The sequence below is a fragment of the Coregonus lavaretus genome (genome assembly GCF_964263955.1).
Source record: "Coregonus lavaretus genome assembly, chromosome: 4".
Classification (NCBI taxonomy): domain Eukaryota; kingdom Metazoa; phylum Chordata; class Actinopteri; order Salmoniformes; family Salmonidae; genus Coregonus; species Coregonus lavaretus.
The window spans coordinates 8,422,570-8,440,607 of record NC_139991.1 but is presented as its reverse complement, the minus strand read 5'-3'; the positions used below and the strand labels follow the sequence as shown (position 1 = coordinate 8,440,607).

The window sequence follows — 18,038 nt, the reverse complement described above, 5'->3', positions numbered from 1 at the left end:
CCTCAGACTGCCAACTTAATAAGCAAAATGTACACACTTTTGAGGATAAAGAACCTGCTTCTGATTTACATCCTTATGTAGCCAATAATTCGTATAACGAAGTGTCAGTGGTGCAGCTCAAATCAAATCTCAGACACCCAAGATATTGGGAATTAATACTACCACTTAAAGACAGAAAGTTGTGGTACAAGTTGTCATACAGGTTTATCAGATGAGGAAATCATAAGCTCTATGACAACTGACTCAGATGTACAGCATGTTACTGGAGAGGTTGATGTCTAAATAAGCGAAGATAAACTGAAATGTGTTTTGTCAGATGAGGCTAATTTTGGATGGTTCAGGCATACCACTCCAAATAATGGTATGTTTACATTGACTCGGAATGAATGGGAGAGGGTCCATTTGGAGAGAAGTGGTAGGTACAGTATTTTGTTAGTAGAGAACCTACAGTCTTTTGCACCTCATTTTAGCTGAGACAGTAAACTTTTTCCTCTACAGTGATACAATCCAAAATGTATTCCATATACAGTGAACTGCATTGCTGGCTATGTTCTGTTGCATGGGTAAATAGTCACATTTACATTTGAGCCATTTAGCAGACGCTCTTATCCAGAGCGACTTACAGTTAGTGAGTGCCCCCGTGGGAAACGAACCCACAACCCTGGCGTTGCACGCGCCATGCTCTACCAACTGAGCTACAAACTCTGAATTACCAAATAATTCGTATTTATTAGCAAAAGATAATAAGACAACTGCTGGGCACAGCACATATCATTATGGTTCCACCGAACTAGGATAAGACACGAGGCTTTAAGCCACTAGACTAGGCTATATAATCATCCAGGAATACAGCTCAAGCAAACTGGAAATAAATTAAAACCGTGACAGGATCTGTAAGAACCAAGAAAAACGTTTAAGCATAGCACCAGTCATATACATAATATACAATGACATAAAAAAAATATATAGAGTAGTAATTCTCTTTAGTTTAGATTTTCCCTGATGTAGTTACAATTTTATAACAATTGTAACATTATGCACGATGACTCATTCAGATAGCGCTTCACCGCAGACTTTTGTTTTGAAGGAAAAATCGGAAATCCGGAAGTCTTAATGTTGCCACTGGGTCGCGAATGTTGCTGCCATGACGCTAATAACAACACAGAGCTTTTGCGAAGCTGAACAGCGTGGTCACACGTGATGAGAGAGAAGTGTAGTTTTAAGTTTGAGTTTGCATGAATTGAGCACATATCGTTTGCCAAAGTTGGAAACTACTGCTCCCAGTATACTATGGTCTCTGGATCACGTGATTGATCAGCTGAGAAATACATGTGTAGATGTAAACAAAATACTAAACTCGTGATTTTAGTCTACTGCAATGAATATGTCAGTGGGTTGGCTTTATTCAATACGCCTAACTTTTTATGTAAGGTTTTTATAAAAATACACACAAGGCTTAGAATGAAGAGCTATGAAGGAAGGAGGATGATCCTTCCGGTCTAGTACATCTACATCTATGTAAACTGTCGAGTCAAAACCGTTGCTAAGGAGGGTAGCTAGGGTAACCAAAATCCTGAATCCATGACGGAGGTCTGTCCCTTTATACACAATCTATGGTCTGTCCTCCCCAACCAATTATCAAGGTAAGTCTTACTTTAGGAGTTTACAAAGTTTGTCTGAACCTTGTATTGTTTCATAAAGCAGGGTTTCCCAAACTCGGTCCTGGGGCCCCACTGGGTGTTTTGGGTTTTGCCCTAGCGCTACACAGCTGATTAAAATAACCAACTCATCATCAAGCATTGATTATTTGAATCAGCTGTGTGTTAGGGCGTGTGTGTTAGGGCAATAACCAAAACGTGCACCAGGGGGGAGGGCCCAGGATCGAGTTTAGGAAACCCAGCCATAACGTATGCTGATATTCAGAGAGGCAAGAGGTAAAGAAAGGCCCAAACTCGAATTTGGTCAACAAAAAATGAATGGCTTATTTGCTATGTTTATTTGATTGAATAGACGTTTCGTAATGCTTAGGTTGTTACAGTGTACTGATAGAAGTAGGACACGTGACATCCCCGCAACTTTGACAAAAAACACTTTATATCGGAGTTGTCTCGAGATGGCTATGCATATTCATGGTATGAGGCTAGTAGCATAGCATCTCTCCATTAAATACAGGCGGTTGACATCAACAACCCTCATCGACTATTTTAAAAAGTATTACAATTATGAGATGTATCCACCAATCCAAAGAAAGGATAGGCGTGCTGCTTTTTGGACAACGACTCCCATTGTTAGGGCAGAGAGACCAGTAGCTTGTCAGTATCCATAATCTTTGTTATATTTTGGGAAACCCTGGACTATTTGATATTTATGTTTTATTTGTCATCACCTGACCTTCTAGGTAGACTGTTGCGTAGGCCTACCAATGTCGGCTCCTCAACAGCAGGAACAAAGCAGAGCCCTGTGTGCAAACCCTGGGAATCCTGTTTTCTCATGTATGATGACCCCAGTTGTTAAAGACACTTCTTCTGTGCCATGGGCGAAGCCTCAAAGCCCCTTCTACAAGACCACCTCAAGTGACTATGGTGTTAGTCCTCCAACATTTGAATCATCACCCTGTACCTACCACCCACTTTCACAAAGATTCACAGAAGACCTTGGGAACTGTGGGATGTTCCGTGACAACTCCTTCAATACAAGTCTTGATCGAAGCAGGGTATATGACTGCCCTAACTTGCAAAACACTATCTGATTTGATTGACATGGTATAACATTGTCTTGGTGTTGATTAAACTACCTGTTGGACCTTCACTCCATGGACAATGATTGGTGTCCCGAAAACGCATAAAAGCTGTACATTTAAGTTCTACAATATACTTGTTGTATCATTCTACATACACACAAAGTAAATAATATTTTTACTTGCACTTATGTTATTTGTGACATTATACAGAAACACACTAATAGCGGGAGCAAATTACAATGTTTGTCTTGAAAAAAAAATATTGTATCACTATAAACACATTAGGCTACATTGAACAAGTGGGCTATCAGCATTCATTGTAAAGTGTTCCTCATTGCAAAAATTTATACAAATGTCTTTTAAATTATTGTTTTATTAATTCAGGACAGGGTGCACTCCCTTGGAGGATTTGTCTGATTTTGTGTGTGTCGGCTTGTAGAGTTTCATTTTGAGGATCAATCTTCAAAGCAGCCTGGTAATCTTGAAGACCTATGAAAATATTTCCAAATGAGAAAAAAAGTTTAACTGACTGCATAGGCCATGGTAGGCATAGTCTGCTAAACCAGCTGTCCCTACTCCCTAGCCTAGGATATCCACAGCAGCATTATTTCAGTCACAAGGCGAAAGTAGGCTTTTCATTCTGGGCAGAACAAACAAAATATAATCTACTTTTTAGCCAGCAGAGGTCGGTGTTACACAGGGTAAAGCACAAAACACCCATCTCTGGGGCTACAGTACTTAAATACATTAGCTCCTTTTCTTTACACGTGGAACTTTTTGTTTAAATCTGTAGAAAAAAGTCAAAGGTGCTATAACTATACTAATTTGTTAAATTCAGTTGTCTTTTCTCTTTTTTGCATTTCACTTGTCCAAGTATGAATGACAATGAGGTCTAAAACTAAAATAGAAGTGCCAAGGGGAGCCATGTAGCATTGAGGCTTGAGAAATGCCCTTGTTAAACGTTGCACAGACCTTCAGTATAGAGCTCCAGTTCACAAAAAGCTGTGCCTCGTCTTACATGGGCTCTTGTTCTGGCACCTGCATTGCCAGCCACGGGTGGCGTCAACAGATCAAGTGCCTGCAATGAAAGATTGTGGGTATGAGGAAACATTGTAATGTCATATTCTATACAACCAGCTCTTTTACCAACGCTGTTGAGTAAAAGGAAACATTTACACAAGGAAGATGAATACTGACCCAAGAGGAATCCTCAATGGCTTTATGAAGATTCCTTAGTTTCAAGTGACAAGCAGCACGGTTTGAATATATGGCAGGAATCGCTCTGTTAAGCTTTATGCCAAGGCTGTAAGCATTGATTGCAGCCAAGTAGTTACCAGTTGCAAACAATTTGCTGAAAAACATGGAGGGAAGACATTTAATATTAAAACTGCTTCATTGTTTGATGATCACTGATTTTGACAATATTAGCCTACTTACTCGCCTTTCTCCTTTAACCAGTCAGGGTTCCTCTCTTCTTCTGTCAGGTCCTTCAGCTCTGCCAGGTCTGCATTTATTGCCCTTCTGGCCTCGGCCTGCTTCTGAAGCCACTGTTCCAACAGAACACATTCATATGATTGGGTTGGCTTGATAAAATGTAAAAAATAAAACACAACAACATGACGCTACCTCCCAATAGGGAACCGAGAATGGACAAACGCAACTCTTACATATCCCGTGTCCATAGCTTAAAGTAAAGACAAAGCAGTCAATACCCATATTTAAGGGCAATTCCACCACTTTTCAACTTCCTTTTCCTTATCTTCAGCATAATACCAGTGTCTACATACAGTGGGGAGAACAAGTATTTGATACACTGCAGATTTTGAAGGTTTTCCTACTTACAAAGCATGTAGAGGTCTGTAATTTTTATCATAGGTACACTTCAACTGTGAGAGACGGAATCTAAAACAAAAATCCAGAAAATCACATTGTATGATTTTTAAGTAATTAATTTGCATTTTATTGCATGACATAAGTATTTGATACATCAGAAAAGCAGAACTTAATATTTGGTACAGAAACCTTTGTTTGCAATTACAGACATCATATGTTTCCTCTAGGTCTTGAACAGGTTTGCACACACTGCAGCAGGGATTTTGGCCCACTCCTCCATAGAGACCTTCTCCAGATCCTTCAGGTTTCGGGGTTGTCGCTGGGCAATACGGACTTTCAGCTCCCTCCAAAGATGTTCTATTGGGTTCAGGTCTGGAGACTGGCTAGGCCACTCCAGGACCTTGAGATGCTTCTTACGGAGCCACTCCTTAGTTGCCCTGGCTGTGTGTTTCGGGTCGTTGTCATGCTGGAAGACCCAGCCACGACCCATCTTCAATGCTCTTACTGAGGGAAGGAGGTTGTTGGCCAAGATCTCGCGATACAATGCCCCATCCATCCTCCCCTCAATACGGTGCAGTCGTCCTGTCCCCTTTGCAGAAAAGCATCCCCAAAGAATGATGTTTCCACCTCCTTGCTTCACGGTTGGGATGGTGTTCTTGGGGTTGTACTCATCCTTCTTCCTCCAAACACGGCGAGTGGAGTTTAGACCAAAAAGCTCTATTTTTGTCTCATCAAACCACATGACCTTCTCCCATTCCTCCTCTGGATCATCCAGATGGTCATTGGCAAACTTCAGACGGGCCTGGACATGCGCTGGCTTGAGCAGAGGGACCTTGCGTGCGCTGCAGGATTTCAGGATTTTAGTAGTGTGTTACTAATGGTTTTCTTTGAGACTGTGGTCCCAGCTCTCTTCAGGTCATTGACCAGGTCCTGCCGTGTAGTTCTGGGCTGATCCCTCACCTTCCTCATGATCATTGATGCCCCATGAGGTGAGATCTTGCTTGGAGCCCCAGACCGAGGGTGATTGACCGTCATCTTGAACTTCTTCCATTTTCGAATAATTGCGCCAACAGTTGTTGCCTTCTCACCAAGCTGCTTGCCTATTGTCCTGTAGCCCATCCCAGCCTTGTGCAGGTCTACAATTTTATCCCTGATGTCCTTACACAGCTCTCTGGTCTTGGCCATTGTGGAGAGGTTGGAGTCTGTTTGATTGAGTGTGTGGACAGGTGTATTTTATACAGGTAACAAGTTCAAACAGGTGCAGTTAATACAGGTAATGAGTGGAGAACAGGAGGGCTTCTTAAAGAAAAACTAACAGGTCTGTGAGAGACGGAATTCTTACTGGTTGGTAGGTGATCAAATACGTATGTCATGCAATAAAATGCAAATTAATTACTTAAAAATCATACAATGTGATTTTCTGGATTTTTGTTTTAGATTCCGTCTCTCACAGTTGAAGTGTACCTATGATACAAATTACAGACCTCTACATGCTTTGTAAGTAGGAAAACCTGCAAAATTGGCAGTGTATCAAATACTTGCTCTCCCCACTGTATGTGAAAACGGCGCATTTCTACGTTTCTAAGTTAAAATGTTCTACCCGATGACATAATCAAAAGTTAAAACATTTTAAAAACTGTGATTTTCAAACACTGAGATTCACAGTGACGTGGGGAGCAAGAATATACCTTCCCTCTGGCAAGAAACTCGTTGCAGGTTTTGAAAATCACAGTTTTTCTGACTTTTAATCCTACCCTGTGATGTCACAGAGAATCATTTTTTAGGACTGTTCTTATCTTTTTAACCACGGATCATAGAAACGTGCCGTTTTCACATACAGTATGTAGACACTGGTATGGTGCTGCAGATAATGAATATGAGGTTGAAAAGTGGCGGAATTGCCCTTTAATAAACCAAAGATTCACTGATGAAAAAACCTGGTTAATACTTGAAAGTGGAAAGGTAAAGGATGAGTTTACACCTCTTCCTCCTCTGGTACTCTTGATTCTCGTAGGGCCGTGGGAAACACTCGCGGTGTGAACTTGATTTGAATGTTGCCTGTGGATCTTGGAGCTGGCAAATCCACCTGTTTTTTCTTGCTGATTGATTGAACACTGGTTTTCTGATCTATGTAAGAAACAAGCAGATGATATTCATTACGGAATACTCAACCAATCAAACATATGATTGCAGAATGTACAATTCGATTGTACCAGAGTTTTATTTACCATGCTTGACCTTGCATCTGTCTGATGTTCTGGGTACATGTATCTTTTCCGATCTGCTTTGTTTGTCAACCTTGATTCTCTGACTTTGTAGCTTTAGTTGGGCCTCCTCCTCTGCTATTTGCCTCTGCTTCAGTTTCCATGCCTCCAACTCTGCTGTTGCTTTCTCACGTTCATCATCCTTCATTTTCTGGATCCTGGCTCTCTCTTCTTCTTCAAGCTGAAAATATCAAATAACTGAAAATGAAGATGTATTCTTAACACAAATTACACAGAATATATTTTACAAGTGTATCTCACCTTCATCATGGTCTCAAGTGCATATTTCCTTTCTTCTTGTGTCTTTGTAGCTTTGGCTTTCGACTCAGCAGCAAGCTTTTCCTGGGCTTTCAGGAGTTCTCTTTCCCTGATCTCTCTCAATTTGTCTTTGTCATCTAAAACAGATACACACAAGATCATTATAATATCTTCTTTGTGGAATAATACCAATCAGGGTCAAATGTAATACATATAATTAAGTTGTAAAAACACTGTGACTACTTTGCATAATGTATAGCAGCTGCTATACCATGGCATTGTTGAATACTTGTTTCTGATTGGCTTGAAGGGCATTCTAGAGCGTGCATTAATTACCTATAAGGCACGGTCTATCAGCAGGGTAGAATTCAATGGCTTTAGTTCATTCTTACATGTTCTATGTTTGAGCTGCTTTTGAAAGCAAAAGTCGAATTGAAAACATTATTGGCATTGCTGAATTCGATTTCAATAATAGCAAGCTAGGACTGATGGTTTGGTTAGCTAAACTAGCAAGTCTGTTTGTTTGGTTACCAAGGCAACTACTGTAGCTAGCCTATCTAGTAAACTTGCTAGCTACGTCAGTGGATGTTGAACACATTTCCAGCAGCAAATGTGTTAAATTATAGCCATGGTATGTAAGGGTTATAATCAACTCGGGGCTCTATGCGTTCTCTGGAAAATAATGCAACTCCATGGAAGGTTTGTTCCACTCTGCCAGCGCATCTTCAATGTCATTCATTATTTTCCAATGCAAAGACCCTCGTTGATTATCCCTTACTTAGCTAACTAGACTAATATCTATATTGATGTTAGCTAATGACTTACTGTTATTAATCACAAGGTGCTCCCACAGTCTCTCCTTCTTTTTCTGCAATGTGAAAACTGCAACTCCATTTCCAATTTTTGCTGTGCTTTTGTCATCATCTATTGGCTCAGACAGGAAGGCTTCAAATAAAAATGGGGGGAAATGTACCTAAATGAAGGAGGCAAGCCAAAGCAAACTGATTACCAAAGCAATTGCCCATTTACTACTGTTGACAACATTTAGATAGGTAGCTAGCTAACGTTAGCTAGCTAGCTTTAGGGTGTTTCCAAAAAAACGTTTACCTTCAGATATTCGTCTGTGGAAAAGATGTCTACTTTCCCAACCTTTACTCCTTTTAATGGTACATTTATGTAAACAATCGATTCTGTCTGTGTCCATGTGTAATCTTTGACAATCAAAGGCATTTCAAACCAATTTATAGTTAACTTTCGGTTGCTAAATTTCTGCGAGTGTGTGGTGGTAGCTACAACATTGGCGGTTGCCAAGGAAAAAGTAAAGTTGTTACAGCGAACGATTGATGTACTTCCTGTCTCAAAGTTTGGCGCTAGTTAAAGGGCCACTGCCAGGCCAGCCTACATTCAGATCCTAGAGCCCAGCTGGACTTGAAGGGTTGAAGCAAAGAATATCTAAGGGGCTATTTTTGAAGGTGTAAATCTGATAGCCCAACATTTTCACACATAAAAGCGATGACACGATTTCAAAGTTGTATTTATTAAAATACGTTTTGCAATAAAATCTTTCAATTTAGAAAAAATAGTTTGTGGCATCAGTAATATTATTGCATACATTCATTATAAAGAACAGAATACAAAACAAATGATTCTGATAGTTTAATTACTGAAAGTTAGCTTGGTCTTTCAGTAACAGATAAGCTTTAGGTAATTGAAGAAATTAAACCATATTGTTCATACTACAGAGGCTCATATATCTAATCTATTACCAGACCTCACAACTGAGTCTTGTTTGCCTTTAATTTTATTTATTTTTACCTCTGCACAATTTTCATAAAACCACAATCACATTGTTGTAACTATGAGTGAAATTAACATTTGAGATCATGTACCGGTACATTCAATATCCTACAGGCAATATAATCAGGTGCTCATCTGAAAATTATAGCATTTTTGGTGGCCAATCGATGTGGGAAAAGTATGTACAATGTGCATGTACAATGAGAATCCAGATTATTAATACATTACATTTACTAATAAACAACATTTTCAACTGTCAAGAAAATAAGGCATCTGGTGTCAACAGTCATCTAGTATGACATTTTTTACTTGAAAATCAAGCTAACTGCACTTTGCAAACAATGAGATATGTAAGTGGAGTTGTTATTCTGTAAGGAATGTACTTATGAAATTAAATAACATTTTTGTACATGACCATTTTTGTGTTAAATCGAATAAAACCGGATTCAAAACCATTATCAATTAATTAGGAATGGGGTAATAATATATTATTCCTATTAACTTTATCAATATTTTGATCACACAATATTCAGCTACATCACAAATAGCTAATAAATTAACAGTCAACAACATACAAATGCAGTTTTTTCACTTGATATATTAAGCAAAATATCTGGAGGTGATGATGTATCAAAACACTTGTAAGGCTGTTGATCCTGATGTTAACACTGAATCAATAGTAAATATTAACTGCTTGTTCATACCAATTCAAAAAGGAAGCAAACATTGATACAATGACATTATACAAAATTGAGCACAGTACTGTATACATTCACAATGCCACATTGAGTAGTTTTAAAAGTTGAGTAGTTTTGATCAGTAGTTTTGATTTGTTTTATAGCAGACTTTGGACAATTTTTTAAATGACTGACAATATGAAAACTAATTTCTGAGCAATATCAACTACCAATATTTATGTCTGATGGGCCGAAGCCTAACTTGAGAAATGTCTTCCCATCGAAAGTAGGTGTGATAGATTTATTTGAAATTGTGAAAATAGTTGAATCACCAAAATATTGCAGTATCGAACTTAATGAAAAATAAGTTATCCAAACAATAAGATAAATCTACATGAGAAAAGCAAATTATTTGAAAATATATTTAGTTTACTTTAAGCTACTTCTAAAACTGCCTTCCCTAGTAGCAAAAATGGAAGCCATGCATGAAACTATAAATTGAAAAAAAAGTTTACTTTGAACCAAGGTTATTTTACCTTTATGCAGTAAGCATGTCTCTTAGTACTAATTATCATATTATTTTAACTTTCCAAAATGAAAACACTTGTTTCAAAATATAAAGAAATGTTGATTTTAAATGCATCATGTTTGCGCAAAAACAGGAAAGGCACAATAATCAAATGAGAGCAAAGCAAAGTGCACACATACTAAAAACATATTTAGAGCATAACATGTCTTTTATATAATAGGTTCATTTAAATGAGGTTAATCTGTATAATGTTTTATAAAGTAACTTCATTAAGGCTCAAAATACATTCAATATCAACAGTTTGAAAAACACACATGGATCGTTCCACGAAATTAGTGCCCTTTGATATTCTACGTAGAAATTGTGCACCAATATTGAATTTTAAAAGCCTGTTATATTCAATGATGTGCCCTTTTAATATAGACCACATGGAAAATTCAACAAATCAGATTTATTTATATTAATATACTCGCTAAAGTGCCAAAATTCTGCATTTTGACATGTTCCTCCGTGCACTCTCTGACTTCCTGGAAGATTTTAACCCACTTAACCCTAACATTTCTCTAAGTTTTCACCATCATTGTAAAGCCCTAGTTATTTTGATTATTTGACAAAGTCATTTCTGAAGATTATTATTTATTTAATGTGATTAGTGATTCATTTCAAGGTTTAAAAAAACCTGTCCCTCATTTTAAGGTCAACCCTGTTACGTGAACTGAACTTTTGTTTTAATATGGTTAAACGATTCCTTTTAAAATAATTTTTACAAAAGAAACATTTAACATCTAATAGTCAAATTATTTTTGGCCATTTTCTGGTGTTTTGTGGTGGAAAACTGAGTGGGTTGAGCATAACATTTGCTTTATCTTGGCCAGGTCGCAGTTGTAAATGAGAACTTGTTCTCAACTGGCTTACCTGGTTAAATAAAGGTTAAAAAACAAAAAATAAAAAAAATAACATGTCAACCCTGTTACCCATAGATAAATTAGACAGGCTAAAAATTTTTGAACATTTATATATTTTTTTGTTAAGCTTGCATTCAATTGCCCCTCCCTGTTGCACACACAATGCTTTCATTTCCCCTGTCACGAGGGGATTTATGGCTGATTTAAGATAATCTTCAACCCTGTTACTTTCAAAAACAAAATCATTCACCAAGTTACACATCTCAAAAGGCATCGAATTGGTGGAACGACCCACGTGTATCGAATCATTTTTTTTTTTTTTTTTTATAAGATCCAATTCTGGTTGTATAGCATACAGTACAGGTGTATGGCTTTGGAGCACCACTCCAGCTGAGACTCAACTTTTTGGGAAAAAATCATACTGCTCAAAAACTATAACAGCAGTTGCAAAAAATATCTGATTAAAACGTTGAATACGTTTGCATCCGTCAATCAGTTAACCTTTCCGGAGAGAGCTTACTCATACTGATGTTGTAATAAGTTATATAAACTAGGCCAGGAAGGTTGGGAGGAACAGTAAGGACCTCGTTAAGAGAATGACATTATTGTGGTCAACATGGCCAATGGTACCTGCCCAAAAATAGGGAATACATATGACATTAAAGATAACTTCAGTCTAGCTTTTGCATTGGCCTAAGCACGGGACAAACTGCTATTCCAATTTATACCAAATGTCAAATAAAACAACAATGGTAAAAATGTAACCCTTCGTAAACCCTACGTAAAAACGTAAGGAAAATTAACCTACAAAGGAAGCATACCAAAGAAAATGACCAGTATAAGATAGAATAATGTTACCGATGGCCCATATTCATGACCATATCACTCGCTGTTAACTGTTGGCTGCTGCCCTGCTGGCTGCCCTGTTAGCTCCTTTGTTCTAAGGAGTTGTGCCCCCTTCTCCTCCATGCAGACGTCACAGCCCCACACTGCCGACACCTCTGCTGTCAACAGGTTATAAGCTGTCTCAGTCATTCCAGTACAAACCCTGTGGAACCATTTTTGACATGAGGCCTCACACAGGATAGCTTCCTGGTCATCATTCACTTCATTCAGGCATATTCCACATGGAAACACAGGCTCCGTGGAGGAGTGGCTAGGCCTGTTGGGATGCATCAGTGTCTTATTGCTGGCCACACCACCACCTCCACTGCTTCTACTCCGCTCCAGGGGGGTTGCCTCCATGTGCCTGCCTGACTGTGGTGACTTCTTCAGGGAATCATTATTGGGGAGGATGATTCCGTTGATTTTCTCTGTGGTGTTAGGCTGACTTGCACCCTGACAAACCAGGGCGCCTCTATTCTTTGATTTCAGGTCAACAGAGTTTTTCTGACCCATGATCTCCTCTGAGCCATGGCTTCGTTTCCGTGGAGATGTGTTCTGGGATGTACTTTTGCTTGAATCCACCTCACTCAAGTCCTGTTTAGGTGTGGGTGTCTTGGACTGGGTAAAGCTGTTGTTTTGCTGCTGCCGGGTAAAACCAGGACTAGAGTCCATGCCGGGTCGGAGAGGTGGATTCCCAATTGGGTTGACTGCTGATCTAAAGCTCGGGCCCATGTCAGGAGAAGTGCTTTGGGTCACATTATGCAGATGCACCTGATTCAAGTTGTCACGGAGACCTGGTCTAAAAGGCTGATTGGGTGGAAGTGGCATGTTACTGTTGTTGTTGCTTAATGGTGGATGGTTACCGTAATTGGGATTTTCATGGTACCCATAGTTAAAATCGGGGGGTCGACTGAACCCCATGCCCATTTGAGTCTGGGCAAAAGGGTGGAGCTGGTTTCGTATCTGGTAGAGACCCCTGTAAGAAGAGGGCATCCTATTGGGCATGAGGGGGTCCATCCTGGGAGGGCCATAGCCACTGAAGCCAGGGTAGTGCGGGTGGCCAAAATATGGGTTCCCAGAGGACAGAGGCTTGAAAGATGGTGTGTTGTAGTCGTCATCAAAAGGATTGGCAGCCACTAGGTGGTCGGCACTTCGGTTTGGTGGTGGAGCATACTCAGATAGGGGAGCGAAGGAGGGAGCCTGGGGACACACATGAAAAGGCAATGATAAAGGTAGTTGATACAGAACTATGCAAGCAGCGTCAAACACTTGACTTCTCAAAAGTTTGTTGAATAAGTGAGCAGCATATTAGTTTTGAAATAGCATTGTTTGACTAAATGAGGTTGGTCAATATTGGAAACCACAAGATTTTCGACCTATAACAAATAAAGGGAATCTCAGAAAGTCAGATTACTGTGCTGGTATTTTACCTGTGTGTTCGACTTGCACTTTTTCTTGTCTGGGCTACCCAGCAGAACACCCGGCCCTCCTAGATCATCAAGCCCACCATCTCCACCTGAAAAAGAAAACCACACAAAATGTTATAGGGTCACATTAGTAGCTCAGCTTGTAGAGCACGGCGCTTGTAACGCCAAGTTAGTGGGTTCGATACCCGGGACCACCCATACACAAAAATGTATGCACGCACGACTGTAAGTCGCTTTGGATAAAAGCGTCTGCTAAATGGCATATTATTATTATTATTATTATTATCCAGCCACATAAAATGCAAATTCCCCATTAAATTACAAGGCACACTTTTCACTCGGACAAACATTGTATAGAAAACGTACTTGCGGCATGTCAATCTGTTGAACAACACAGAACTTGTTGACTTTTCTCATTCTTGAATGGCTTATTGCATATACCTTCGTGAAGTCCACGTGCAAGCAGTGTCAGGATTACATTTTAAGAAAGGCTGGCTGCACACTGTTTTCTTGTTGTTTAAGCCAATTTCAATGGTCCAGTCACTGAAATATTCTCCATTGAGAAGAATCTAAAATGTTTGGCAGCTTGCTGCCCCTATCACATTGTCCAAGTTGCCCCTATGATAAGCTGTAAATTCATGTAACCTAAGTATGGTATAGTTAGTATACTTGGTAACCAGAATCAAATTACCAGAACTCAGCAGTAACCTCCTCTCCTCTCCTCTCCTCTCCTCTCCTCTCCTCTCCTCTCCTCTCCTCTCCTCTCCTCTCCTCTCCTCTCCTCTCCTCTCCAGGGTCTATTACCACAATAGATCAATATAGTGGAACTCTGGACCTAACCCCTTTAAAGTAGTGCACTAAATAGGCAATAGGATGCCATTTGGGGCCTAACCCTGGTCTATAGACTGGACGCCTGCCTGAAGCTCCTGACAGGACGCCTGCCTGGAGCTCCTGACAGCCTCCCAGTCTTCATACACGGTCGATAACCAACATCCTTCTAAAGGCTCCTCAAGGATGCAAAGGTACATTAAAGGCTCAATCACAAAGAAGTGTTGGATTGTTATGCCACTACGATGGCTGGTATTTATCATCTACTGGGTCTGTGGGTCATACTGGCCTGGTATCTATTATCTACTGGGTCTGGGGGTCATACTGGCTGGTATCTATTATCTCCTTGGTCTGGGGTGTCATACTGACCTGGTATTTATTATCTACTGGGTCTGGGGGGGGGGATCATACTGGCCTGGTATCTATTATCTACTGGGTCTATGGGTCAAACTGGCCTGGTATCTATTATCTACTGGGTTTGGCGGTCATACTGGCCTGGTATCTTATCTACTGGGTCTGGGGATGATACTGGCCTGGTATCTATTATCTACTGGGTCTGGGGGTCATACTGGCTGGTATCTATTATCTCCTTGGTCTGGGGTGTCATACTGGCCTGGTATCTATTATCTACTGGGTCTGGGGGTCATACTGGCTGATATCTATTATCTACTGGGTCTGGGGGTCATACTGGCTGGTATCTATTATCTACTGGGTCTGGGGGTCATACTGGCCTGGTATCTATTATCTCCTTGGTCTGGGGTGTCATACTGACCTGGTATGTATTATCTACTGGGTCTGGGGGGGGGATCATACTGGCCTGGTATCTATTATCTACTGGGTCTATGGGTCAAACTGGCCTGGTATCTATTATCTACTGGGTTTGGCGGTCATACTGGCCTGGTATCTTATCTACTGGGTCTGGGGATGATACTGGCCTGGTATCTATTATCTACTGGGTCTGGGGGTCATACTGGCTGGTATCTATTATCTCCTTGGTCTGGGGTGTCATACTGGCCTGGTATCTATTATCTATTGGGTCTGGGGGTCATACTGGCTGATATCTATTATCTACTGGGTCTGGGGGTCATACTGGCTGGTATCTATTATCTACTGGGTCTGGGGGTCATACTGGCCTGGTATCTATTATTTACTGGATCCGGGGGGGTGATACTGGTCTGGTATCTATTACCAACTGGGTCTGGGGGGGGGGTCATACTGGCCTGATATCTATTAGCCTTTACACACAGCTCTGTAAATAAGTCAAACATGTAACAGTTGTTCAATGCTATTAAAACCACCCAAATCTTCTCCATTGGTGGGCTAGTTTGTGTAATTGTTATAAAAAATAAATACATTGCAAAACAGTAGGCTAGTTCTTGTATGATAGCCTACAGTAGGCTACTGGCGCATGTGATGAATGCTCATCAATGTTTTTCCTTTCTGTAGCCTATATCTTGTTATAAATAAATGGGGCCTACAGTTTATGCAACATAATTTGTCCTACAGAAGTAAAACTCAAGTCTCAGACAGTCGGTTAACTAAATTAAAAGACTGGTCAGATTTTGACTGCTGAGCTGTCACCTAAATGCACTTTCTATTAGTTCACATCAATAAGAAAACGTCAGCTGGCTACATTTAAAAAAAGTTCGTGGCAGTTCCAAATTTGCGAACACATTCCTACAGTGAAAGTTTATGAACTTTCCACGTCAGCAAGGTAAATTAGATTTGAATAGTTTACGCAATTTTTTTTTAAACTGAAAATGCCAGCGCTGTCTATTTATTTTGAGTTTCATTCAACACTTCAAAGGCCTTGAGGTAGGCCGATAAGCTCCTTCAAAGTCGTAATTATGGTCGAGACTTGTGTGCAGCGTATCGTGCCCCCACACACAGCAACATATCACGCGCAGAAGGGAAAAATATCGAAAACGCGCATTACCTCGGTTTCTTTTGAGCGAGAAGGTATCTTTATCCTGTTCTTTTGACATTACAGAGCTCCTTACATGACTTAAACGTGCAAAATTGTGCTGAAAAGGTAACAGTAGCCGACCGCTCTCTCCCCTCCAGCAGCAATCACAGCTATCTGTGTGACGAGGAAAGCTGCAATCGTTTGAAAAGTTTGGGAGGAGCAGACAAATTCAACTTCATTATATCCTGTGTCACGCGGGGAAATTATTGTTAACGTTGTATCATTGTCACTTATTTCTCCACGTGGCACATGACTGGCACTTGTAAAGCACGGTTAATATTAGATTTTGACAAACGGAACCTTTGTGTGACAGCACAGAAACCCCTCCACATTGGCATGTTGAGTGTGTCTGCACTGCAGCTCGATCAGAAGTGTCGCGGTGTCCTGCGATGAACCGCTGATGTAATGATGCGACTGGGGCGGAAGCTAATAAATCCAGTCTAGATATTTAGAGGCAATATCTGTCTGTAAAATAATTGTTTGAGGTTTATTACATACAGTTGAAGTCGGAAGTTTACATACACCTTAGCCAAATACATTTAAACTCAGTTTTTCACAATTCCTGACATTTAATCCTAGTAAAAATACCCTGTTTTAGGTCAGTTTATTTAATTTATTTATTTCACCTTTATTTAACCAGGTAAGCCAGTTGAGAACAAGTTCTCATTTACAACTGCGACCTGGCCAAGATAAAGCAAAGCAGTGCGATAAAAACAACAACACAGAGTTACATATGGGGTAAAACAAAACAAAGTCAAAAATACAACAGAAAATATATATACAGTGTGTGCAAATGTAGCAAGTTATGGAGGTAAGGCAATAAATAGGCTATAGTGAATACTAATTGTAATTATTTTGAACACTGGAATGATAGATGTGCAAGAGATGATGTGCAAATAGAGATACTGGGGTACAAATGAGCAAAATAAATAACAATATAGGGATGAGGTAGTTGGGCGGGCTAATTTCAGATGGGCTGTGTACAGGTGCAGTGATCGGTAAGGTGCTCTGACAACTGATGCTTAAAGTTAGTGAGGGAGATAAGTGTCTCCAGCTTCAGAGATTTTTGCAATTTGTTCCAGTCATTGGCAGCAGAGAACTGGAAGGAATGGCGGCCAAAGGAGGTGTTGGCTTTGGGGATGACCAGTGAGATATACCTGCTGGAGCGCATACTACGGGTGGGTGTTGCTATGGTGACCAATGAGCTAAGATAAGGCGGGGATTTGCCTAGCAGTGATTTATAGATGGCCTGGAGCCAGTGGGTTTGGCGACGAATATGTAGTGAGGACCAGCCAACAAGAGCGTACAGGTCACAGTGGTGGGTAGTATATAGTCAGTTAGGATCACCACTTTATTTTAAGAATGTGAAATGTCAGAATAATAGTAGCGAGAATTATTTATTTCAGCTTTTATTCCTTTCATCACATTCCCAGTGGGTCAGAAGTTTACATACACTCAATTAGTATTTGGTAGCATTGCCTTAAACAATTTAAACTTGGGTCAAACGTTTCGGGTAGCCTTCCACAAGCTTCCCACAATAAGTTGGGTGAATTTTGGCCAATTCCTCCTGACAGAGCTAGTGTAACTGAGTCAGGTTTGTAGGCCTCCTTGCTCGCACACGCTTTTTCAGTTCTGCCGACAAATTTTCTATAGGATTGAGGTCAGGGCTTTGTGATGGCCACTCCAATACCTTGACTTTGTTGTCCTTAAGCCATTTTGCCACAACTTTGGAAGTATACTTAGGGTCATTGTCCATTTGGAAGACCCATTTGCGACCAAGCTTTAACTTCTTTGAGATGTTGCTTCAATATATCCACATCATTTTCCTTCCTCATGATGCCATCTATTTTGTGAAGTGCACCAGTCCCTCCTGCAGCAAAGCACCCCCACAACATGATGCTGCCACCCCCGTGCTTCACGTTTGGGATA

General features: G+C 40.2%; 2 protein-coding genes across 2 annotated transcripts; both read right to left on the bottom strand.

Moving 5' to 3' along the window:
• Positions 1-2,398: 2,398 nt before the first annotated feature.
• LOC311127881 (dynein axonemal assembly factor 4-like) lies at positions 2,399-8,325 on the bottom strand (the record flags this gene model as incomplete). The annotated part of the gene is made up of 9 exons (XM_084159779.1): positions 2,399-3,229; positions 3,713-3,818; positions 3,938-4,091; positions 4,178-4,287; positions 6,555-6,700; positions 6,802-7,018; positions 7,099-7,232; positions 7,921-8,068; positions 8,203-8,325. The coding sequence occupies 9 exons, from the start codon at positions 8,323-8,325 to the stop codon at positions 3,105-3,107; spliced, it is 1,263 nt and encodes a 420-aa protein (XP_084015905.1). The 3' UTR covers positions 2,399-3,104.
• A 325-nt stretch (positions 8,326-8,650) lies between these two features.
• Positions 8,651-16,223, bottom strand: LOC311127802 (pygopus homolog 1-like). Its single transcript, XM_084159683.1, has 3 exons — positions 16,080-16,223; positions 13,319-13,404; positions 8,651-13,088 (listed from the first exon to the last, which is right to left on the bottom strand). The coding sequence occupies exons 1-3, from the start codon at positions 16,126-16,128 to the stop codon at positions 11,886-11,888; spliced, it is 1,338 nt and encodes a 445-aa protein (XP_084015809.1). The 5' UTR covers positions 16,129-16,223; the 3' UTR covers positions 8,651-11,885.
• Between the last annotated feature and the right edge of the window lie 1,815 nt (positions 16,224-18,038).